The sequence below is a fragment of the Megalobrama amblycephala genome, linkage group LG11 (assembly GCF_018812025.1).
Source record: "Megalobrama amblycephala isolate DHTTF-2021 linkage group LG11, ASM1881202v1, whole genome shotgun sequence".
In the NCBI taxonomy this organism is placed as follows: domain Eukaryota; kingdom Metazoa; phylum Chordata; class Actinopteri; order Cypriniformes; family Xenocyprididae; genus Megalobrama; species Megalobrama amblycephala.
Genome location: NC_063054.1, coordinates 25,819,269 through 25,846,371, shown reverse-complemented (window position 1 = coordinate 25,846,371; position 27,103 = coordinate 25,819,269). Strand labels below are relative to the sequence as shown.

The window sequence follows — 27,103 nt, the reverse complement described above, 5'->3', positions numbered from 1 at the left end:
AAAACGACGAGCTCCCTCGTGCGGCTAATTGGTGAACTACACATATAAATTTTTAATCAAGAGTATATAGCACACTGAAAAATAGTGCTCGACTTGGCGACCCATACAAAATCTCCCGCGACCTACTTGTGGGTCGGGACCCCGCCTTTGGGAATGACTGATCTCTATGTTGTATTCTGAATAAAATATTGAAATTTGAAACTTCCACATCATTGCATTCTGTTTTTATTCACAATTTGTACAGTGTCCCAACTTTTTTGGAATTGGGTTTGTATAATATATTGTTTCTACTGTAATTACATTTTTATGGGATCTCCTTCAAAGTTTTCAGAATCTTAAGTTTTGAAATATCTGTTTGCTGTCTATTTTTAAAGGAACATATTTTAATGACAGTATATTTATTAAACAAAAATAAATTTCCTTTAAGTTATTTATCAAAATAAACAGAAAATACATGTACAAACGCTGCTGAAGTGATTGTTTTGAATAAGTATTAACTTGGATATAATTAGTATTATTATTATAGGCCTTTTGCCCTCTCCTGATTGCACCTCATATATTTATAAGATTTTTAAGTAAAACAAACCACTTTGATGATTTATTTCCCCAAATGTATTGATCCATCAATGTTAAGTAAAAAAATTGTTTGTTCTGTAATCATACACTGTATGGGAGTAGTGAAAAGCACATTTTCCTTAAATACTGCTGAACACAAAAGAAGATATTTTGAAGAATATGGGTAACCAAATATTTGATTGACCCCATTTGATTTCCATAGTATGGGGGAAAATACTATGGAAGCCAATGGGGCCCATCAACTCTTTGGTTACCGACATTCTTCAAAATATCTTCTTTTGTGTTCATAGGAAGAAAGAAATTAATACAGTTTTGTAACAACTTGTGGGCGAGTAAATGATGACAGAATTTTCATTTTTAAGTGAACTATCTCTTTAAATTTTAAAGTAACTTGCCATGTATTTGACGCTCCCCGGAAGGTTACCACGCAACGTCAGCACGGCCTGATTATTATTCATGAGCTCAGCTGTAGCTCTGCTGTCTCTTGTACGGGTAATTGTCCTGCTATGGCGATGCTTGTCTCAGTATGATCTCCGCGCGGAACAAAGACGAAATTGTGCGATTCTACACGGTCACCGACCCTACGACACACAAGAAAGGCTACACGGTGTATAAAGTCACGGCCCGGGTAAGACTTGACGAATTTTACCTGGGTGTAGTGCCCATGTGCTAACGCTAATGTTTATCAGAAACACTAACACAAACTAGTAAAACAGAGTGGATGATTTGATCAGTCATGTCACATCTGTAATGCCATGTATATATATGTGCTGTGTTTACTGATGTCAAATAAATCTAAGGCATCTCTTAACTGTCACAGTCAGCTGTGTAATATCATAATCATAAACCTGTGATTTTTGTTTTTGTTTTTTCTTATCTATGTTCCTCAAACTTTGACACATGTCAACAGAAACATCAGATCAAGATCATGTGTCTGAATTAGACATATACAAATATACGTATACAGTAAATATATTGTTTAATATAAAACAAATGGTGTTTTTAGATGGTGCAGATTGTTTCCTTCTCCTTCCTCTTATACACACACATACACACAATAAAGAGCTGACTAAACAATTTTACATTATTATTACAAAAAAACATTATTGTTCATAATATAGAGTTCAGAGCATGACTATATTAGTCTCTTCACTCTTTTCTGCACAGATTATCTCACGTAAGAACCCAGAGGACATTCAGGAGGTGAGAATCTTAAAGTCAGTCAAAATGACCTTATTTACTCTTATTCGTACATGTCACTGGTCTTATTGTGAACGATTCATCAGTGCTAATTATTCCTCTGGGAAAAATGCTCAGTATGTTTCATCAAAATGTAATAATTTGATCTACCTCTGAAAATGTTTTAGTTTTAGGCCAAAAAGCTGTATTGGTATTTTTTTTAAGCTACTTTTGTAGGTGATGCAGTAGTTTTAGTAAATGAATGCATGTTAATGTAATGAAAATTATTTGCAATTGAATACAATGATAGATTTGAACGAAAAAATAACAATCTTGTTTTGCTCATAAATTTGTCACACTGCAGAAGTGAAATGTAATGCAAATGCCATTTAATTTACACTGGAAACAATGTTTGGAAAACTGTACAAAGCATAGCAGACTTCAGTGAGCACTGGAGTGAGTTACTAATAGACAGTCATTGTCGGGCTGTCTGTATTTGTCTGAATTGCTCTCAATAGATCACAGTGTGGAAAAGGTATAGTGATTTCAAAAAGCTTCATCAAGACCTTTGGCAGATACACCGAAACCTCTTTGGGCAGTCAGAGCTCTTTCCACCCTTTGCTAAAGCTAAAGTCTTTGGTAAGTGTGTGTGTGTTTGTGTGTCAGCAGCATACATGGAAACTCCTATGTTAAATATGCTAAATATGTTAAATAAAAATAAACAAAGTAGATGTTTTTAATTCTAAAATGCAAAAAAAATAATATAAATAAATAAATAAATATATATATATATATGTGTGTGTGTGTATATATATATATATATATATATATATATATATATATATATATATATATATATATATATATATAATATGTATGTATATATATATATATATATATATATGTAGATATATGTAGATATATATATATATATATATATATATATAGATTTGAGTAGTGAATTGAAATCGCAGAAATGCAGAAATATCCTGAAAGCAAGTGTTGTGCATATTGTTTGCATTATAGCTTAACTTGTATTTTGTGTTTTAAGGTCGTTTTGATGATTCTGTGATTGAAAAGAGAAGACAGTGCTCAGAGGATTTGCTGCAGTTCAGTGCTAATATTCCTGCTCTGTATGGCAGCCAATACTTACAGGATTTCTTTAAGGTATGTATTTTATCTAAGATACTATCAAAGCTGTCAGGTTGTTTTCTAGGATATTTACATTTATTTATTTATTTATTTATTTATTTATATGAATTTATTTCATTTGTCAAATATAGTCACGTGCATTTTAACTATGGGCTTTCAAATATATGAATTCCGTTGAGAAACACTGTTTCATAAGTAATAGAACACCCTCTGGATATCACACATAACATGCCTTATTTCACAGACAATTACAGTGCATTCAGAAAGTATTTATTTATTTATTTATTTATTTAAAGTATAACTGAAGAGAGGTTTCCGCCTGGCCACTCTGCTATAAAGCCCAGATCAGTGTTGCAGTGTCCAGAGTACCCATCTTGTTCTTAGGGTGTACTCACACTAGGCACGTTTGCCTTGAACCGAGCCCGAGCGTGACTGTCCCCCCTTCCCACTCTTCCAAACTGCAATTCCTGTTCCTCAATAAGTTGAGATCCATACCTGCTATAAACCCAAATACACTCAAATTAATCACAGTAATTGAAAAGTGTACTAATCCAAGTAGTAATAAAGATGCTTGCCGTCGTAATGATGACAGTAGCGCACAAAAATAGTAGCTGTCCCGTCCTCCAGCGGGGTTAGCGCTCACACTGCATATATACCGCACTAGAGCCCAACTGAACCGTGCTCTGGCCCACCTATTCCAAGCAGGCCAGGGACGGCTAAACGAATGTGGCTAGACTATGTGGTCAGACATAGTCTGAGGTGCCAGTTATACACACAAAGTTTGGTGTCAAAGTGTTGCAGAGAAACAATACAATACATAGATTCTCGAATCTCAATTTGCGATACAATGATTCTGGATTGATTCTGATATTTTCTCTCTCCAATCAATTCTGAGCTTAGTTTTAACAGCAGATGGCGCTCTAGGCTAATTTTAATCGCATACTCAAATGCTCACGAAAAAGACTTCTGGAGACCGCTCATGCATTCGGCTGAGTCATATAAGTGGTTAAATATTCTTGCCCTTCAAGACCAACCAACAGTCTAGGAGGAGTTGGCTGACAGCAAGTTCAACTGACTATGGCATAAATGTTCTTGGTATGACTAAATGAATGTATAAAGACCAGTTTAAATTAAACAGATACATTTTATCAAGCTATTAAAGGGTTGTTTCACCCAGAAATGAAAATTCTGTCTTTAATTACTCACCCTTCATATTGTTCCAAACCCGTAAGACTTTTGTTCATCTTCGAAATGTAAATGAAGATCTTTTTGATGAAATCTGCGAGATTTCTGTCCCTCCATAGACGGCTACATAACTACCTCTTTGATGCTTCAAAAAGTTCATAAAGAGATCGGAAAACTAATCCATATGAATTGAGTTGTTTAGACCAAATTTTTTGAAGAAACTTGATTGCTTTTTATGATGAACAGATTTAGTTTAGGCTTTACATATAAACCTTGATCAATGAACATAAGCTCAACCGAACCTGAATGACGCAACGTAAACAAACCTCTTCTGGAAGCTCAAACTTGCTGCGTAACACAAGAGAATGAACCTCATCATCATTCAGGTTTGGTTGAGTCCCTGTTGGTGCAATGGTCAGGTGTCCCAGTAATTTAGTCCATATAGTCAGGGTTTTTCCTGGGTCAGAAATCTTCAAAATGTTCGGTGATGGTGGACAAACATGTTCACCTACACACACAGTACAAAATATGCTACCCATGTGAACTGTGAGCCCAGCACTGACAATAAATCTAAAATGAATGCAAAGAAGCAGTTTGTAATATTAACATATCCTATTTATTCATTAAATAAAAATGAAAAACAAAGTAACACATTACACACAGATAATTTGACATACAGTATCGGGTTTTGCTATTACTATGGTTATCACTGTCAGTCGGATTTAACCCAACATTTTAATATGGTTTTCAATCCGAAAAACTTTGCAATGTGTAGTTAGCAACATGAAAAATATGTATTATATACAGAAAGCAAGCAAAGGTTGCTGCTATTATAATCTTTGAAGTTATCAGTTACAAAACCTTTATACTTTGTTGTTTATAATGAAAGGATTCATGAGTATGTAGAAATCACGCTGAACAAAAACTCGTGGCTATTTTAAAGATGACAGAGGGTGACAGAGTGCATAGGGCCCTGGTGTGAGAGGGGCCCTTGACGATCCTGAAATTATTATTATTAAAATTTTACGATTGTGTGCGTACACTGCGTCTGCGCTATTTCTCCGTTCGCTCTTTTGACAAGCTTTGGCACAGGTCTGTGTAGGCAACTCCCATGAGCACAGCATGCACGCAATTCACATGATTTGATTGGTTGTCTAGGAAAGTTGCAAAACACTAATTGGCTCGCTGGAGAGGAGCAGTCATCACAGTGAAGTGATCTTCGAGCCGCGATGCCGCCGCGTGCAACGTTAAAACGGAAATCAGGCAAAAAGAGGAGGAGAGGAAAGTAAACAAAGTAAGGGAAAACAAATGTCTTTTCAAAGAGACTAAGTGAGAACCTATATTGTTCGAGTGAGGCAACGGCGCTGTTTATGTTGTGTAAATAGATGCTTGCTGCATTAGAGTCTGCATTTCCTACATAATGAGAAACAACTTGTTTGTAAGTTGGTGATAACGCTCTTATTGAACTCTAAACACCAGAAGTAACACAAAGTGTGCGACAAATCTTTAGATATAATCTGTAAATATGGAAAACAATATGTAAATGATGTTTGTGTGGTTCTTGCATTAAAATATTAATATGAGCAAACTTGGTCATTATAAAATGAAAATGCAAAAATGATTAAAAACTTTAAACACTCACAATATTCTGCAGCTCTTATTAATGTTGCTGAGAATGAGTGAAGATAGAGTGTAGTCAGGCAACTATTCGTTTACAAATCCAATACACTTTTAACATTTTACAAAAATATTTAAAATGTATATTAAAGTAATATCACAAGTGCCATCATTACTATGTATACTATTCAGCAGCTATTATTCTTAAACTATACACATGTAACTGATGGTAGCATAAATATCAGACATGTAGTTGTGGCTCAGGGTAATATCAATCCTGTGTTCATCATACTTGTAGAGGTACCTACACTGTTAAATAGTTTGGAAAGATTGTAATGTTTTGGAATACAAGGCATAATGTCTGTTAATAAGACAATTTCATTTAAATATTGTTAATCTGTCATTTTATGTATAAGGGGATACTGGGGTGCTCTATTTAAAGGGTTAGTTCACCCAAAAAAGAAAATTCTGTCATTTATTACTTGCCCCGTGTGGAACGGCATGAGGGTAAGTAATAAATGACAGAAATTTCATTTTTGGGTGAACTAACCCTTTAAGTATAGCACAATTCATACAAAAATATCAGTATTATACTGTTAAAATGTTTTTCTCTCAGTGAGTGCTATGTGTATAGTTGTACACTATATTATTAAAAAAAAAAAGTGTGATAAATAGTGTTGATCATTGGATACTCCATGGCAAAGGGGCCCGCACACACTGTCTTTGCATAGGGCCCAAGATTCGGTGCTACGCCCCTGTCCAGCGCACATTGTTTAAATAGCAAATGAAGTAGTTTCGTATTTGGAATACAGGACATGGGAGGGGTCTGCTAGAATTTTCTTTGCGTGTTTAACTATGGCCTTCTCAAAGAGAATTTGGAGGAAGGGAAACTCCCTTACCCCTATCACTTTCATTGCTGTATAAACCAATCTGTTTATTTGTAATTTAAACTTAACTGATATGTTACCAAACCAAGCTACGATTCCATAACGTAAAACACTATAATTTACAAAATAATAAAACCACATCAGTGCCCTCTGTCCAACCCCAAACACCCTGAGTCTTTGCAAGAAGTAAAGTCTGTGTTGGTTCCTAGTGCATACAGAACTCGCATGGGTATTCCAAGACAGATTACAGTCAATATGTACACCCAAGTATTTGTAAGAATGAACCTGGGTAATACAAGTGTTCTGGACCAGTAATGGGGAATGATTCCCCACATGTCCCGGGTCGAAAATCATTTCTTCTGTTTTCTTAGTATTTACAATGAGATGATGGTCCTCACACCTCTCTTCTTTTTAACCTCCAGACTATAACTAGAAATGTCAGTATCCATATACATACGTCCCAAAATAGCAGTGTCATCAGAAGACTTTACAATAAAACTTCTGGAATGACTGCTTGTACAATCATTCGTATGTAATGTAAACAAAATGGGAGAACATGCACATCACTGAGGAACACCTGCATTGATGACTAGACTGAGATAATGTCTGATTCACTCTGACCTGCTGGGTCTTGTTGGTTAAAAAAAGAGTGATACCACCTAATAATATATGGATTAACAGACATTTTGTCTGAGCTTACTGAGAAGGATGTGTGGCTGCAGAGTATTAAATGCAGAGCTGAAGTCTACAAATAAGTCTAGCGTAGGCCTTAGGGTTTAAAATTAAATGTAATATGGTTAGTATAGCATCATCAGTACCCCGATTGTCTTTATAGGCAAACTAATATGGATCTAGCTGTCTCTTAATGTTTGACTTCAGCTTCCACACCATAAGCTTTTCCAAACACTTCATTACGAAAGAAGTCAGGGCTACTGGTCTATAATAATTGTTTTCTTGAGGAACAGGTTTTTATGGAAGAGGAATAATGATTGCCTTTTCCAGAGAGATGGAACTGTATGAGTCAACTGACTGTTGAAAGACAGGGACCCAAGCTGGTGTAAGTTCCTCTGCACACATCTTCAAAAGAAAAGCTAAAACATCATCAGGGCCTGTTGTCTTATTAGTAGTTACTCTTTTAAAGAGTCCGATGACTTCCCTGGGACTAATGTCTATACTTGGAACACAGTCATCAATTTTTATGGTATTAATGGCACTGTCCCATTCTAGAGAGAAATCATGTGAATCAAACCTGATGTAGAAGCTATTCAAATCATTTGCCATAATGTGGTCATCTATTGCAGTAATTTCCTAGTATTTTTGTAATGGATTTCATGATATTTCACAGTTTCTTTGTATTATTTGCACATAAGTTCTTCTCTATGGATTCTTTATATATATTGATTTTAACTCTTAATTTTCAGTTTCAACTCCCTCTGTGCTGATCTTAGTTGCACTTGATCTTTATTACTAAAGGCAAGCCTTTTGCGCTTAATACAGTCTTTGATATACTTAGTAATATAAGATTACATGTTAGGATACAAATTTATTGTTCTTTGGGGTATCACAGCATCCACACAGAAGTTAATATAAGCTGTAATGACTTCTATGGATTTATTCAAATCTGACTCATGGAAAATGTCCCAGTCTGTGTTCAAGTAACACCCTTTCAATGTTTCAATACTGTCAGTGGACCAAGCTTTAACAGTTTTTACAAGCGGTTTGCTCCTCTTGAGGGCTGAACTATAAATGGGAATAAGCTGAACAATGTTATGGTCAGAACTGGACAGTGGTGGTTTAACTCTCGCTTTATATGTGTTCTGGATGTATCCATAGCATTTATCAAGAATTTTTAGTATTTCTGGTGCCACATTTTAATATACTGTTCAAATCCAGGTAATGACATTTCTAGTTTACAGTGATTGATATCCCCCAAAATGAGCATGGGAGAATTTGGTGTATGTTGTAGCTGTCTCTGTACACAATCCGCCACTTGGGCTGCAGCTCTCCCTGCGTTTCCACTTGGGGGCACGTAAACAACACAGAACAGTGTTCCCAAACTCCCTTGGAAGGAAGAACGGTCTAAGCATAGTACTCAACATCCTGATTGCAGATAGTCTTAAACTGTTGTTGTTTATTTGACTACACACTCTGCATCCTACTCAAAATGGTCCTACAATCCACCGATTGAGAAACATTGTCCTAAGCTGATGTGCCTTTAAACTACTCTGTTTAACGACTCTGGTTATGTACCGGGGAAAAGTGGTGATTGGATTCTTCCATTCTTCTTACCTTTGGGTGGGTGGGCTTTTATCTTCCACATTTAGTTTTTCTCCTTTAATAACAAATGTGCAGGCTTGAATTTCAGCATACCCAGTTAAAGAAGTCACAAATAAAGCATTATACTCACAAACAAAGTTAAATTGTAGTCACCACTGTGAGAACCACTGCACCACTCACCATTGCATAGTGTGGTGCATACACAATTTTGTGCAAATAAGACACACAGCCTAGTTTTTTTTTTTTTTTTACTCAATGGTGAAAACATTTTTGGCACTGATATTGATATGCATATAATGGGGTTTAAACATTGAAGGATTTAGAGGAAAGAAAAAATCAAGCTCCTCTGGCTCCTAAAGGCAATTGACTGAAGTAGCAATAAATAAAAATTGTATCCATCTGGCGAAATTGTATGCAAAGGACCACCCATAAAAGAAATGGGGTACTATGCAGAAACTGTGCAAGAACACTCAGGTCATGCTTGTAAAGACAGGTACTAAGTTTTGTCTCAATGCGTCAAGATATTGAGATGATATAGCCCATATAGTGCCCTTGTAGCATCGGGGATAACGTTATATCAGATGGAGATTATGCATCGGTACTCTACTGCTATTCCTGAAGGTCCCAAATGTGAAATGTTTAATAGTCTACCAAATTTGAACTAGTAAGCACTGTTATTGCAATGCATTTTTTTTAATTAGTGCAGTTCAATTGTCATTTAATTTAGTTCCATAATCATATCATATAATTAGTTTATGCATTAAACGATAATGGTTTGGTAAATCAACACAAAATGTATAACTTTTGGATTTTTGTACTGTTCAAAAGTTAGTATAGACATGAGTGCAATTTACAGCTGTTGGTGGTGCTAGTTGGTTTGAGTTTAAAATAGTAAGTAAAAATGTATTCATAAAAGGAAATCGGAATGAAATGCAGTAATATGTAGGCAATCTGATTTACATCTTTTCATGCATTTACTTGTTTGTCATTTCCTCCCCTTTTTACAGTAATTAAATATGGTAATCTCAAATGTTTTGTATTTGTGTGTGTTTTAGGGTGGTGAGGTGCAAGACAGCTCTGAGCTCATTCGGGCCAGCTGAGCCCTTCTCAGATTTTCTAGCTGACAGTGTCTTAGATAGCAGCTCTGAAGGTAAATTCTTCATTAAAGTGTCAAAAACTTGCTTTGTTAAATTAAAGACGCACATAAAATATTTCCCACACCCAACAGAGTTAGCATGAATGAATAGTATCAAAAAAAAAAAAAAAAAAATCGACCTTAAATGCATTTCAATATAATATAAAACACCTGCAGAAACTATTGTGCGAGAAGCCAGTTTTAAAAAGTCGGGGTTTGAAACTTTTTCACTAACTAGCCAAAATTAAGTTATCGGCCATTCAGAACTTCTACTAGCAAAAGCAAAAATATCAGAAATAAACCAGATTATGAAAATCATTGCTTATATATTTATTAGCAAATCTGATTAATTGAATGGCTTTCCAGTTTTACGGACAGTCAATCATTGTTTGTGGATACCATTAGAATAAAATGTTTATTAAATAATCTCTATGACTTCAGTGTATTGAAACTTCTCTTTTATTGACATCTGTTAAAATAAAAAATCCAACCTGTTTTCACTCCAGTGAAAAAGTTCACATCAAAAACTTTGCAAATGGAAAGAGAAAATGTTTGCATTTTGCAGGTTTTCATTCAAACACTGATGACAGTATGGAAGCATTAGGTAGTGTTCATGTATCTGTTCAGTTCAGTTTCATATCTGTATATTTTTGTTGTTATCTTGCCATTTCATGACTCAGAAAAATGTTTAATTTATTGATTGAATTGCTGCTTTTCTCTGATTTTGTCTTTTTTTTTTTCTATGTTCTTTTTCTGTAGCTCCCAAACATATCAGTTTTGTGGATGATTTATTAGTGGCCAACCCATCTGAACATGAGCGTAAGTGAGATGATCCTGAATGTTTAAATAATGTTGGCACAATGCCAAAATTTCAGTAGTCTGTACCAATACCAGTAAAATTTCATGGATCTCTGTACCAATTTTATTATTTATTTATTTATTTATTTATTTACTTTAAACTATTATAACAAAAACTATTTAACTATTTTATTTAACTATGTGGAAACAAAGAATAAATAAAGAAATTGAATAAGTTAATTTTTAACGCTTAAAATAACTATAAGTAAATAATAAAACCTTGGCATGTAGCCTATTAGTCTAATTTTGACATATCAGATTGCGCCATTTGCTGTTGTCATTGCTATTGTCACTGTCCAGTTTATGCAGTTTCTGATTTAATCCTGCATGTAAAAAAAAAAAAAAAAAAAAAAAAAAAATAATAATTTTGCAAGTCACATCACCTTTATTTATATTGCGCTTTATACAATACTGTTTGAAAGCATGGTACAAATATGGTGACAAATATGGGACTAATTAATTTTTCTCCTCTGTAAAGTAGCTCTACAGAAGCAAGTGTAGCTAGTAAGCTCGATGTCTTTATGATGCAATCATCAATAATTAGATCAAATAGAAGTTGATTAAATAAAGAAATATTTCCAGCCTATACACGATTATTCAAAAAATAACGGGTCATAGCCTATCCTCCATGTTTGAGTGCAGTGATTGGTTAGCATTATACTGTAAATGGGTGGTAATATAAGGCAAAAATAAACAATATAACATTAAAAATAAAATGAAATCAGTCCGATTATTCCTCTGGCAGTAAATTGAGCTGTGTGCTGCTCAACAGCAACAATGATGCCTATAGAGCCAGAGAATATAAGCTGCATGGAGATAGAACAGGTATAGTTTGGTTTAATTACGGTTATAACTTATATTGTCATCTTGCTTTTATCCACTCTTAGTACAAGCCTGTTGTAGCGGACCCCTGTCCAAATAATGGCCAAAACTTTACTGATGATTTTTATGAAGTTTATTGTACTGTACTTCACACAGAAGATGAAGCATCTGTTTTCTAGTGGTTCAGCGGATCACAATACATACTCGGTTACGAAAGTAACCTCGGTTCCCTGAGATACGGAACGAGTACTGCGTATGGGGAAAAGCTCTTTTTCCTCGATGCTGAAGCCTTTTTCAATAGTGCAGTGTAACTGCATGGCCATTGGTTCAAACTGACGGCACAGTGTAGCTGCGCAAGCCTATGGCGATGCAGCGCGCCAAAAAGCCAGCCAAAACGGGCTATTTAAGCGGGCATTTCGCCATAGAATTTCAAGTCATTCGACTTGGTGATTTATGTAGGACACCACAGTCATGCTGACCGATTGGACTAAGACGTGGCACCCCTTCAGGAACGTCTGAAAGGATAGAAGGGCTCGTTCCACTGCCAGCGTCTTGAGGCAGTTGATGTGAAAATGGCTCTCCTCGTGAGACCACGAGCCAAAGGCTGGTCTGCCCTCGCACACAGCGCCCCAACCTAGGTTGGACGCATCCATGGAGAGCACCGTCCTTCTGGAAACCGCCTGCAGGGGTACTCCACGACTGAACCAGACAGGGTTCGTCCAAGGTTTCAGGGCTGCCAAACAGGCCTGATTGACCCTGAGGCGAAAGCGGCCGTGCCGCCAAGCATAAGGTGGCACCCGGAGTTTCAACCAGTATTGCAGAGGCAGCATCCGCAGAAGGCCGAGCTGCAAAACCGGGGAGGCGGAAGCCATCAGCCCTAGCATCCTCTGGAAGAACTTCAGAGGGAAACAGGCCTTGTTCCTGGTGGAAGCTGCAAGCTGCTGCGTTTTATTCAGCTAGAGTGATTTTCTCTGGCGAGACTACAGCCCTCATACGAGCGGAGTCGAGAATTGCGCCCAGGAACGTGATAAGTTGGCTGGGGAGCAGTGAGCACTTGGCAAAGTTGACCCTGAGTCCTAGGCACTCCAAGTGGCTGAGGAGCACGGATCTGTGATGGTCTAGCTCGGTTCGCGAGTGGGCCAGAATGAGCCAGTCGTCGAGATAATTCAGAACCCGGATTCCCATCTGTCTTAGAGGGGAAAGCGCTGCATCCATGCACTTCGTAAAAGTGCGAGGAGCTAGGGACAGCCCGAAGGGAAGGACTCTATATTGGTAAGCCACGCCCTCGAATGTGAATCTCAAGAATCGCCTGTGATGCGGGGCTATCTGGATGTGAAAGTAAGCATCTTTCAGGTCCAGCAAGAAGAACCAGTCCTCGGGGCAAATCTGGGCGAGAATCTTTTTCAACTTTAACATCCTGAACTTCCGTTCTCATGAGGGAGAGGTTTCAGAGGTTCAGTCTGAGGTCTAAGATGGGTCTGAGACCGCCATCTTTCTTGGGGATGAGGAAGTAACGGCTGTAAAACAGACAGACCGCTGTTCAGGGGCCTGAACACTGACGAGAGTGGAAGAGGAAATTCGCTCTCTTTTTGAAATTGTGAGATATTTATTGTGTTCACCATAACAACGGCGTTTTGCGTGGGCACAACAGCAGTGGGCCTAGGTCGCAGAACAAACACTTGGTCCCCAACACCCGGAACTGAACTGAGTGGTGGGGGTAACTATGCAAGCGGAGCTTTTGGGGTGGTCCGGCCTCGGCAGGACTTTGCCCCTTCCTCTTTCTTCCTGAAGGATCAGGAAGACTTGGGAGGCGTCGGGTCCAGCACAATCCTTGGCCGGGGGCCCTGGCGTCTCGGGAGGGTAGCACGCTTAGCGGGGGCGAGTTCGCTGGCGCTGCTCCTTGGGGGGCGCTGCCTGGGAGGTAGAAGGGGCAGGCTTGCTCTGGTGCTGAGTCGGCGCAGTCCTGGGGCGACTCGAAGCAGCGGCTGAGCTGGAGTGTTTTGGCAGGAAGTGTCACATTGCCTGGGACGATTTCTGCGCTGCAGTGAAACGCTCTGTGAACCCTTCTACAGCTGGCCCAAAGAGACCGGATGGAGAGACCGGGGCGTCGAGAAAGGCCACCTTATTGATCTCCTTGATCTCTGTGAGGTTGAGCCAGAGGTGGCGCTCTAGCACAACCAGGTTGGCCATGGATCTTCCAATGGCCTGGGCCGTGGCTTTCATGGCGCGCAGGGTCAAATCCGTGGCGCTGCGGAGGTCACGAAAGGCAGGTGCATCAATACCAGACTTGTCCAGGGAACAGAGGAGCTTTGCTTGAAACACCTGGAGAATGGCCATGGTGTGTAGCGCTGAAGCAGCTTGGCCTGCGGATGAATAGGCTCTGCCAACCGTGGCGGAGGTCGTCCTGCAGGGCTTAGAAGGAAGGGCCCTCTTGGTCTTCCAGCCCACAGCCGCAGGGGGGACAGAGGTGAGCAGCCACAGCCTCGTCCAGGTGTGGCATTTGCTCGTAGCCCTTCTACCGAGAGCCGTCAACTAGGGCTGGGCGATATATCGCATGAGATTGTCACGCGCATTTTGTCAGTAAAGCCAGTTCCCTGATTACCGCTAAATCGCCATCACCTCCTTTCAAATGGAGTGGCATTTAATAGACAGAACCGTAGATCACTGACAAGCCACGCAATATCGCGTTCATATCGCCTTCGATAATGAACGCGATATTGCGTGGCTTGTCAGTGAACTACGGCTTTAGAACTGGGGAATCAGGGAACTGGCTTTACTGACGAAATGCACGTGACAATCTCATGCGATATATCGCCCAGCCCTACCGTCAACTGAAGTGAGAGCTGCAGAAGAGGAAGTGCGCAAGCGGGCCGAGTAGGGGGCGTCCCACGACTTAGTCAGCTCGTCGTGTACCTCACCTCTTTCAGCAAGTGGCGTAAAACTGCAGAAATAAGCTGCTTTTAGAAGCGCTGGATGGTGGCAGGAGACACGCTGAGAAAGCGGCCAGAAGAGGGAAGCGGGCGGGTCGAGAGCGGCGCTCAAGGGCGGCAGTCTGCGAGGGCGCTGGCGCTGCTGCGTTCGGCGATCTCAGCTGGTCCGCTGCGGTGCCTCTTCAACGGCGGAGAGAGCTCGTTCCTAGGCGGCGAAGGCGTTCAGCAAAGATCCAGCGAAGAGCAGTCGTCGCTGAAGGAGAGAGATCTGAAATCCTATGGCAAAAATGCCCGCTTATATAGCCATAAGCCCCGCCTGTTTTGGCGGGCTTTTTGGCGTGCTTCATCACCATAGGCTCGTGCAGCTACGGCACGCCGTCATTGGTTCAAAAAGTTTTCCAGTTTGAACCAATGGCCGTGCAGTTAACACTGCGCTATTGAAAAAGGCTTCAGCATTGAGGAAAAAGGAGCTTTTACCCATATGCAGTACGAGGGAAGTATCAAAAGGGAACTCACGGTTCGCATCGTATTATGGTTTTTGAGTCACAGATCAGATCATTTTTCGGATCAGCAAGAAAAAAATATTTTGGGGGTGGGGGGTAACTTTGCTTTCCATTTAATACTTAAAGCCCACTTTAAGTACTCTGATACCACATCAAAAACTACTAGCCTAATAACTAATAAAGTTTAAACATTATTAAAGGCAAATAAACAATCAGTAAAAAACAAGAACAAATACATGAATTACAAGCATAGATATTTACAATATAGCCAAACAAAGTTACAAATAAAATGAGGTCTAATTGTAGTATGCATTAATAATTAAATGTAAAATAACACTGTTCACTGTATAAATTTAATATAGATTAATCTTTGTTAAAGCTGTGTTTTGTAGTTTGATTAACATTCATGACATTCTAGGCTATTACGTGCGCAGCAGGTATTTATAGGCCGCTGTCACTTTAAGACCGAATGCACTGATCCAATATAATGATATATATCCTTCTTCTTGTTCTTTTTCTTTTGAGACATAACCGACTGTGTTCACGATAACACTTGCCGAGACTTGTTTTTTTTTAATGAATTTTGTGTGTATGTGTCCATCCAAGTGCAAGGAGACGCGAAAGAGGAATCAATTCGGGAGATAGCGCGCAATCTGAAATGCGCCTCCCCTCTGTTTGTACGCGTAATGAATTAAATTCTCTTTTGCCTATTCTAGCGCTGGAATGGTATAAAACTATTGAATTTGTAAACTAGCAAGACAACGCACGTGCCAATTATAAACTTTAAGTCTATCGCGGTTAAACTTGAAATTAATCCGCGAATCACATGCGTGCCAAACTGTGGGTCCCAGTGTGTACAGATCACAGATCAACAACGATCCATTTAACCCTTACTGTTTCCACTCCAGAAAATCACTCTAGCTGAATAAAACGCAGTAAAAGAAATTTACATTTAAAGTCTTATCCATAAACTCTCTCCCTTGCATTATCATCAACATACACAGCAAATTACACAGAAACACTCATTATAACTAACAGTAAACAAATCTATACAGACCTTATGCCTTTTCGGGGGGTGCTTTCCATGAGCTGTGATAGTGCGTACTCTTCCTTTCAATACTGCCATAACCAGTATCGCTCCGAAGACTATAAGCTGGATCACGAACAGTTTGTACTGATCCCTCCTTGAGTAACAACTTTTTAGCAAAACCTGTGTTTTGTATTGTCCCTTTGTACAAAGCAGTCTGGTGTAAAATAATTTGCATAGACATTAACAAATTTACGTTTATGGGGGTGTATTCCCTTCAAAAATAAAACTAATTCACTGCGTCTTTAGCGGCTCAGATGTCGGGAGTAAATTCAGACTTTTATGTTCACTCTTACATCCAACAACAAAACACCTGAGTTGCTTACGAGACATTCTTGTCACTACAGCTGCTCTGGCCTGGAGAAAATGGTGGACAGTGTACAACTCACTCAGGGCGGGGTCTATGCTAATACGGCAGAGTCCGTCAACAGTCGTGGGCGGGGCCTAGGCATTTTGTGACATCACGAAAGGTAGAATCTGCAAACAGCTTGTTCTGAGATACTACTTATGATTTATGGGGATTAAAAAAAAAGTAGTGTGTGGATTTTTATCATTATTGGGTGGTTGTGTGTACACATTTCCAACACACATGTAAAACACCATGTAAAAGTTATTTTTTTCATAATAGGTCCCCTTTAAATAAAGCATTAAAAACCCCAGAGTATTTCAAAATGTCAGTGAGAAACTTGCGCAGACAAATTCTCCCCCCATATTTTAAGTTTCTACGACTGTACCACTTGTCCTTTGGCTGCACGAGATAAGAACACATTTTTTATATTTCATGGGTCAAGGAGAAGTGGGAGTTTGTGATATATTTCTCCTCCCCTACCGCAAAACACTTGCTGGACACACTTAAATCTCCCGTATAAGGACCCTTTCCTGTCACATATCACACATGTATGCACTTCAACAAGCTGACAGAACGCAGGTTGTGTTTGCATGCTGGGCGAAATCGAGGTAATGGGCAAAAATCTAGCTGTGTCGATCGGTTTATGCTTAAGCCATTTATAATCTTACACTGATAAAGGACAACATTTTAACACGTTTACATGGCCACTCGAATTGTCGGCTTATTAAAGGGTTAGTTAAAAAAAAAAAAAAAGAAAATCCCTCATGTGAATGATTTGCTTTTATCATCGGATCGTGGTAGTATTTCTCTATTAGTGTTACTGGATCTTAGTGCTGCATTTGACACTGTCGACCACAACATCCTTTTGAATAGACTCAAAAATTATGTTGGCATTAGTGGAATTGCATTGGCATGGTTAAAATCATACTTATCTGACTTATCAGTTTGTAAAGCTGATATAAAAAATTGGATGACTAGAAATTTCCTACTACTTAATTCTGAAAAAACAAAGATTCTAATTATTGGATCAAAAACCTGCGCACGTAATAGCCTAGAATACTCTCTAACACTTGATGGCTGCTCTAAGTCTTCAATTTCAGTTAGGAACCTCTGTGTGCTCTTTGATACCAATCTTTCATTTGAAAGCCACGTTTCTAGCATCTGTAAAACTGCATTCTTCAATCTTAAAAATATAACTAAATTATGACATATGCTATCAATGGCAAATGCGGAACAGTTAATTCATGCGTTCATGACCACAAGGCTAGATTATTGTAATGCTTTGCTGGGTGGTTGCCCTGCACGCCTAATAAACAAATACCAACTGGTCCAAAAAGCAGCAGCTAGAGTTCTTACTAGAACCAGGAAGTATGACCATATTAGCCCGGTTCTGTCAACACTGCATTGGCTCCATATGTAGCAAATTAGCTCAAAATAAATATGAATAATTAATCATAACTAGTTATAATTAATTATTAATATTTTAATCAGTTAATAAAATTAACTTAATGTAATAAAATTAATATTACAATCAATTAACCTGTTGTTCAATGAACACACAGTGTTAATTGTTTATTAATTCTAAGAAATGTTCATTTCCTTGGTTATGGGAAATAACAATCTTATTCTACTAAAAGCCTGTAGTCAGGATCGACATGAATAGGGACTCCAGTACATGAGTGCAAAACACGGACAACCTTACGTGTGACATGAACAAGACTTTATTAACTAGACTAAACACTTAAACTACTCTAAGTTTCACACACATACATGCATACAGTTTACCAAGAGAGAGAGGGCTAAAGCAGAGTACAGGAAGCAAGAGGTTACAGCATTGTTGGACATTTCAGCAGATCAACAGCCTTGAGCAAACCATCAGTTTAGTTTTAACAGGCCCTTCTTTCAAAGGGGTAAGGATACTCAATGTATCCGATAATGAGACTAAGTTTGATACTTGCATGTCTCTCCAAGTTGAATTAAAACTGTCCTGATGCAATTTGTGGAGGCTCCCGTTGAATCTTTGCTGATATTGTCTTGATGAAAGAGAACCAGTTGGATTCAGAGGATCTTTGGTGAATGGAAGGTCTAGGCCGAGGCCTGGCACAAGCTTGGGGTTCCTTAGAAGCTTCTAGCTTCTTAAAGCGTCATCTTGACGTCAGAATTTGTCAGTAAAAAAAAGAAGAAGAGGAGGAAGAGCAGGAAGAGAGAGGTTTTATCTTGTGATCAGTGAATATAAGGGGTGAAGACGTCACACCCTCTTAAGGTGTCTGAGCCAATAAGGAGTTGCCCCCTTGGAGGGAAGTTTTACGAGTCTTTGTTCTGTAGCAAGATATTAGCATAAGACACTGGATTGGATGTTTGAGAGAAGAACCCTCTAGATTCTTATAATACTAATGTGTCACAGAGTTAGTAACATGTAACATAAATTACCAAATAGGAAATGAAAGTTGGAGTCCGTAGATACCAAGCATGCTGCCAATGTGATCTCAGTTAACTATACATTTGTAACTATGGAACATTAATACCAAAATAGTTCAAAAGAGAAAATTAATACATAGAATAAAGCCTATAAAAGGAAAGTCATGAGATGGGAAAATTGGATACATGTTTATACATTTCCCAAGTGGTTATATAGAGAATACATAGGATTAAGAGAGTTTATTTGTCCTTCTCAGGAAGAATGAGTCACTAGTCTCTACAGCATTCTTCTGGATCATAAAAGTACCATATAACTGTAACAGGACACCTAGTTGTGCCTGTGTGCTAGCTACACTTGGGATGCTGGTTGCAGTTTTAGGGGGGATGAGTTCAGAGAACTTTGATAGTGAGAGTGAGTTTATGGGTATTTCATTAAATACAATGAATAATTGTGTGGCTGATTGGTCCAGACGCTACAATATTAAACATTGTATACATTTTAAATCTTGCTACTTACAAATCACTAAATGGTTTAGCTCCCCAGTACTTGAGCGAGCTCTTACCACATTATAGTCCTTCACGTCTGTAGCATTGTTCGGGAAGCAGACACACTCTGTTTAAATATAGACTAAAAACACATCTCTTTAACCTGGCATACACATAAGACATCTACTTCTATAATTCAAATCATGTAAATTGTTAGGCTGCATAAATTAGGTCAGCCGCAACCAGGCACACTTTCCATAACACCTGATGCATTCGCTACGTCATAAGAAGAATGGCATCTACGCTAATATTAGTCTCTCTCTGTTTATCCCGAGGTTTACCGTAGTCTGCCAGTTCCAGGCCGTATCCAGATGAGGTGAAGGACCTGTGCATAGACACGACGACAACGCAGCCCTGAAGTGTCAACTAAAACTATCCCCTGCGAAGGCCTCCTTCCCTTTCCTTTCCCTATGTATAGATAAAACGTTATCAAAATGATTCCCATTCGCATGGATCCATGGAAACGACTATTCTGTATTATGCAGGCCGGACAATTAATTTGACAATGTCACAATGTCACTAAGCGTCTGCACACATATACATTCAAACGTGCATACCTATAGACTAAACGCGTAAATGAATGGCAAGAATGCATTAAAAATCTTCTGTTTTCAGTTAAAAAGGTGTAATTTAAGTGGCCTCTAAGTTAATAATTAATGATTTTTACAAAGCAAGTGATTCAATCAAAAACTTAGTTTAGCTCAATAATAACTTTTTCCTAGAGCCAAAACAATCTCTGTCCATTAATTTTCCTATTGTGGAAAAATTAATGTTCTTTTTCACTGTGAAGCTGCTTTTAAACAATCTGTATTGTAAATCTGTATTGCGCTATATAAATGAAGATGACTTGACATGATTTAGATAAAATTGGATGTGCCCACTGTGCATTGTTTTGTTTTTTTAAAGCTGTTGGGTATTGGTGGCACCTTATTGCTTGCAGCTATATTGTTTTTTTGTTTTTTTTGTACCAAATAATTTATTTGCATCATATCCAGTCATGTAGTTCATGCTAGATTTGTGTCTTTAATGCAGGTGGCAGTGGTTACAGTGAGCTGAATTCTCTTGAGGTTGATGGAGACTCTCTGGCTGCTGTGGGTGATGGAATGGCATCAGGCAGCATCAAGCACTCAGCAACACAAAGCAACTCGTCTCCCATCCCACAGCCAGTGACGTCCCCAAGCCGGGTGGGAGTAGAGTCCAGTCATACCAGTGGGAATTTGAGCTTTGCCTCCAGTCTCAGGAACTCCACAGAGAAGGAGGACTACCTGGAAAAGGCCAGTGAGCTGATCGCTCTAGCTGTCCAGAAAGAGGTAGAGCAGGAATTTGCAGTGGCATTTTCCTACTATCGTAGAGGTGTGGATCTTCTGCTGCAGGGTGTACAAGGTATGTCATTAAATGCATGTGTTTCAACATGCAAAGCTGCAATTGTCTTCTATTGGGTGCGTGTGCTTGCTTTGGCTCATTCCAGGGTTTATGCAGAAAGCAGCATTCTAAAAAATCATGGAAATGCGAACTCACTTTTCCGTGCAGCATTTGAGGGATTAAGAGAAAACGGTTTAAAACCCCTAGGTTTCTGCCAAAAATGTTACACACTGCAAGTACTAGTGGCAGCTTTTTATTAAACCATATGAATTTAGAAGCTATGGTTAAACCAGAAAAAAATTTATTAAAAAAATTTGTCTTTCAGACTGGGATCAACTATTTGTGTCCCCCATGTGCTGTTCCCTCTCTGCTCTGTGAGGCTGTTACTATAGTAGCTGAATTGACTAGGGGATGGTGTAGGTAAAACGTGGTACGTGCATAGTGTGAACTTTCAGCACATGTGAATCTCCCTAAATGAAAACCTGGTGGAACAATGCAATCTCCTGAACGTGTGTACACCAAAGAAATAAATGAAAAGCTATTTGTGAGCATGTTGGCTATCTAAAAATGATTCAGGAGTGGTTGAAGATAGTTGTCCAATTAGAAAACCATGCAGTTTTGCAAATCTCCAAAAGTATCAGCAAAACAAAAATTGTTTCAGCACCTGAGAGATCAGCATCCAGAGATTCGTGCCCAGATAAAGGTAATGATTTTACAAACATAGTAAATGTTTGTATAGTAAAAGTGGTACATAGTAAATTACTTATCTTCATTAAACATTATTTGTAGTGCGCCTCCCATCCAAATGTGAAATGACAAATCGCTATAGCTGCATAAGTTCAAGTGCCAACACATAAACCAATAATCATTACTGCTTATTATAGCATAAAATCAACATGAATGAACATCAGAAGGTATGTTGAAAGATGCAGCTTACTGAAATGCATAATGCTTAGTGTAATCAATGTCAATAAAACAGCTAGTGAACATGTCACGTAATGCTATTTACCTCAGAACACCAAAACACCTGTTTGCCACCTGATGTCAACTGTTGGAGTTTGGGTTCCTTGCCGTTGTCTCCTTTGGCTTGCTTAGTTGGGGACACTTGACATTTGATATTCAACAGTGTTTTGATCTGCCTGCACTGACACCATTGTATGTGAACTGAACTGAGATGGATGATGACATCACTGTTCACTCTAGTGCTGATATAGATAAATTAACTAAATTAATAACTATTGATTCTTACAACCAAATGAATCAATACTGAATTTACTTAAGATGGACAGTGACACCATGACACCTGCTGTGCAGCCAAAATTATATTCCAGTTATCAGTGTAAAGCTGCTTTGACACAATCTGCATTGTAAAAAGCGCTATATAAATAAAGGTGACTTTACTTGACCTCAGGAAAGCCACTCATTACTTCGCTATAGATAGGAACTCTAGAGCAAATTTATAAATATATGTATTATTTATTCATTACATTTTTACTCAACCTGTTTGTAATGTATGTTTGAATAAATGTCATGAACTTTATGACAGCCACCATTTAAATTACAGAAACATAAGTATATCTTTATAAAGTTGATTTAAAAAAAAAAAAAAAATTGCCAAATGCAATTTAAATGTTTGTATACAACTGATTATTGTTGATTATTATATCTGAAGGTAAATAGCAAATGAATGTTGAAGTTCGGGGTCTGTTGTTAATTTAAAATAATATTACAGTATTTTTAAAGTATTTTATGTATATTTATTGAAAGGCTATATTTTTGTTGAAAAGGTTCATTTTGGTAAGTACTTGTTTTCAGTTAAAAGTAGGAATGTGTATCTTTACTGCGTGTCCTAACAAATTCTGCAATAATATTGTAATATGTTTGTGGATGTTATTATTGTTGCATAAAAGGTACATTTACAAAAATTATAGAAATCTTGTTTGAAAAAAAAAAAATGATCAGACAGTAATTGTACAGTCAAAAATTTACATTGTGTCATCCAGTTGTGCACTTCAGATTTTCTCATGATCTGTCTCTCTGGTTTACAGCAAAAACATTTTTGCTTGTAACCAGGGGCGGACTGGCCATCTGTGTGATCTGGAGAATCACAGAACGTTTTTTTCCCCCCACTAATCTGCCCACCACCCTTTAAGTTGGATGCCACGCACTGGCCGTGGCCGCAGTAAGCAGCAAAGACATCATCTGTTACGGCACGCCCACCCCCCCCCCCCCCCTCCGGCCCGCTAAATTATTATTATTATTATTATTATTATTCTCTAGTTGCTACCTGTCTGATAGGCAAAGAAAAAGTCGCCGTTCTAAGGGGCATTCACATATCGCGTCACATAAGCGGCCGCGCCGCATTCTCCTTTCCAATGCGCTTTCGCTCCAGTGGTGTCTGTCGTTGCTATGCAACCTTGAGCCGCGCTCTCAATCGCTTCTATTATGAGCGCGCTTGCCTAAATTACAGTAAAAGCACTCGACTTTAAGTCATGAGCGCCGATTTAAACCACCGAAACGCGTCCGATGCAGCCATTAAACGTTACCGATGCTCAAACGGCATCTTGGACAAATGTGGCCCAGCTGTGTGAGCACAAGCGCTGCAGGTGTCTGTCAAGAAACAAAGTGTACAAATGTATTCAGGGATTGTATTTGTTCAGTACAGTGTTGTTCAGTGCAATTAAGATTTTAATGTTATTTAAGCTAACATAAAGTAAGGGAAAATACTTCCACTAGATGTTAAAAACTAATAATGTATGTAACAATGAGAGATTTTTATTTTTTTGGCAAAATAAAGTTGATATATAGCTCCAGTTTTTTTGTTTATTTCTGACCCCTCCACGCCACAAGTGTTGCTGGTTTTGTTCCTAAATTACTGATTTTTTTATTCCATATATCTTGTTGGATGTGAGAAGTCGCACCAGACTATTTCAATTAATAGTATTATATTAGTAATAGTATTATATAATTATATTACACTCTGTAACAATGAGAGAGACACTGCTGTTTACATTTAGTATGGTAAATAAGATATTTATAGTATAGGTATAAAAAATATTTTAGTAGGCCTAATGAAATTTGAAGTAGGCTAAATGAGAAATAATGCAAAGGAAAGTAAATTTTCTGAAATGTTGCGCTTTCTTGCGCTTGAAGGATAATATGGCCCTCCTATGAGGTGTCAATCACAGAAACGGCCCCCCGACAATTTGAGTTTGAGACCCCTGCTATATGAGTATTCAAGTTAATCTAATATGCTTTTAACACAACATCTAGTCAACATCAGTGCTATTGCTATAATTTGGATGGTATAGTATCATGAGCCACAATTAAAGTCTTGTGACACTCATGCCAGGCGTAATTGTTGTTGTCGTCGAGTTTCCGCACGCCGATTGCTTTGGGCCGGGCCTAGTCAAAGTCCAGGGCCGTTTTTTAGTCCCAGTCCGTCCCTGCTTGTAACTGTCAACCATAGATAAGTTGTAAGAACAGCTTTCGCACCAAACAGATGAACCAAACTCAATTTTTTGTTGCAGACCACCAGACATGTGCATGTTTATTAGGGGTAGGAGAAAAAAATTCTCAGATTCTCTGATACATCACAATTCTCCGTTTAATGATTCTAAGCTTATTGTTTTTCCATATATGCATCATGGCACTTGTGTTTTCTGCTTTCTGCCAGTTACACACAAACACATGCACAAAAGCATTGAACAAATATATAAACTTGCAAAGTGTTTCATGGTAGAAGCAAAATACGGGGGGAATTGTGGGCTTTATTGCACAGGATAATCGCTGTTTGAGACTTGCACTTTGCTTGACAATGTGATGTTTCTCCAGTCAGTATTTCAGTTTTTCAAATGCTCATGTGCGCTTTGTGTGTGTTCATTCTGAAGTACGCTTGTGGCATGTAGCTGTAATAATAAACGGCATTAATGCTGAGAAAAATTGAAAAATCCTCCACTGCCATTGTCTGGAAAGCTATCAGATACTTAAAACACTCACAGATAATGAAAGCACTTTTTGTCTATTGCTTGTAATGTGTTTCTTTGATTGCCCTTATTACTTTATATTTGCAATGTTATTAAGCTATATTAAGTTAATAATTCTTAACATACATTTTTTTTTGTATTCTAAAAAGTATATACTATAAAAGTATTATAAAAGTAATTTAATATCCTAAAGGTTCACACCCATAGTGTTTATTGGATGTGTATTTATTGCATATTTCAGGAGAGGCGAGCCCCAGCAGAAGGGAGGCTGTGAAGAGAAAGACGGCAGAATATCTGATGCGTGCTGAGCTAATTTCTGCACAGCTCAAGGACAGCATGGGCCAAAGCTCCACTCAAAGCAGGGTCAGTGTGTGTCTGACCTTTCACCTTCACAATGAAACCTGAGATCTCATTAATAAAATGCACATGCATATTTGATCCTATAGAAAGTGAGAAACAAATCAGGATTTATAAAGGCTTAAACTACAGAATTTTTTATTTTATTTTTAAAAAACCTTACAGGCTTAATTTTGTGAAATGTTTTTGTAACACGGTTAGTAGATACGGGAAGAAGGAGGCGGGAACCAGCGAACATTCAACGTAACTTTAATTCAAAATAAACAAAGAACAAAACGAAAGTAATAAAACACACAAACATAATAAAACGTAAAATAAAGTCCAGGCCTGGTCCTCTCTCGTCCTTCACTGATGTCGCTCCTCCTTTTATGCCTCCGGAGCTCCTCCGTGAGAGACTCGAGGCCGGCGCGCCTCGCAGGTGATGCTCATTATCACTCGCGTCACTGGCCTCGCGCCGTTCCCTCACGGCTCTCGCCCGCCCTGCTCGTCACAGTTTTGAAAAGTGTACATGTGTGATGTGTACATTTTAAAGACTAATGTAAAGTTAGCATTTCTGGGTTTGGCTTCAGGTGAGTCCAGAAATGTCATTTTTGGGCAAGAATTTTTATTTCAATGCATCTCCAGCAGAAATTGACATCAGTGTTCTTTTATATGTATGGCAACAGAAAAACATGTGTGCAATATTTGTTTCCTTCATGTGTATCTTTGTTTGGTTTCTCTTCAGGCATTGGGCTCGCAGTGCTGTGGTGGCTCATGGTCAGAGCAGACTTACACTGATGAGCTGAAGCACTACAGAGTTCTGGGTGTTATTGATAAGGTACACATCACAATCTTCACAAGCTCTTATCTAAGTGTGGCAGTTATATTGTATATAATGGTATATGTGACAATTATCAGGGCGAAGTTGAATCAGAAATGAACAAGCTTTAATACAATTACCTTGATGGTGATGTAAGGGAACTTGGATCAATATAACTCAAAGGTGATTGAATTACAGTGAATAAGAACCGAATTAGTATGTAAAAAGATTCAGAATTAATTTTTAACGCTTTATCAACTATTCGTCCACCGATAAGTTTAGGTTAGAGTATTTTACCAGTTCTGGACAGAATATTATCCCGTGACTAACGGTAATAATATCATAAAGTCATCACTGATTATGAGCAAGGTAACAAAATAGTTTAAGGCACACAGCACAAGACACTTGTATATGTGAAAAATCAACAAGACTTTACTGAACTACTCTAATACACACAAACTAATCTAACAAAAACACACACACACACACACACATTCATTCACACAATGACAGGAAATTATGATATTGTTAACAGAGGATGAATGCCCCAAATGTCTAGCGTTAAATGCTGTTTTTGACTGCAACCTGAGAGAGTTAACATACTACATGATGTAGTTGCTGGTCAGTCATTGAGTTCTGAGGGACAGGACAGCACTCGACGGTGAATGGATAGTTGGCTTTGCAGGGGGGAGCCTCGTGTGTCAGTTGCCGGATTACGCGTTGCTGTGCAACAAAGTTTCTCTGCATCTCAATGAGTTGCTGAAAGCAGAAGAGTTGATGAGCTTTGAGTGAGCTCTTGAAAAGGTATAACATGCAGGCAGGGCGATGGTAGAAGTCAGCACGAATCAAAGAAAAAGCCAAGAGAAAAAATCAAAGCCTGACTGCTTGTCATTTTTTTTATTTTTTTTTTTTTATAACCATGTCCATCTGACCCATCCTTCCGAGTGTTTCCACCAATCAGATATGGTTTTGGGCGGGTCCTACGCCAAGGTCTCCTGTTCTTGCATGCAATTAGCATAATGTCCCCATCGTCACTTGCGCCCAAACTTTTGAGAGTTTTAGTCAGCACTTTAAGAAA

At 38.5% G+C, this 27,103-nt stretch overlaps 1 protein-coding gene across 1 annotated transcript in view; it reads left to right on the top strand.

Moving 5' to 3' along the window:
• The first annotated feature begins 1,003 nt into the window (after positions 1-1,003).
• rps6kc1 (ribosomal protein S6 kinase polypeptide 1) overlaps positions 1,004-27,103 on the top strand; it is a 57,533-nt gene continuing 31,433 nt past the window's right edge. The window contains 10 exon segments of the mRNA XM_048206975.1: positions 1,004-1,204; positions 1,744-1,779; positions 2,274-2,394; positions 2,807-2,922; positions 9,929-9,961; positions 9,963-10,042; positions 10,784-10,827; positions 20,554-20,904; positions 25,111-25,232; positions 25,951-26,043. Coding sequence (XP_048062932.1) covers positions 1,103-1,204; positions 1,744-1,779; positions 2,274-2,394; positions 2,807-2,922; positions 9,929-9,961; positions 9,963-10,042; positions 10,784-10,827; positions 20,554-20,904; positions 25,111-25,232; positions 25,951-26,043 — 1,098 coding nt within the window. The 5' untranslated portion in view covers positions 1,004-1,102.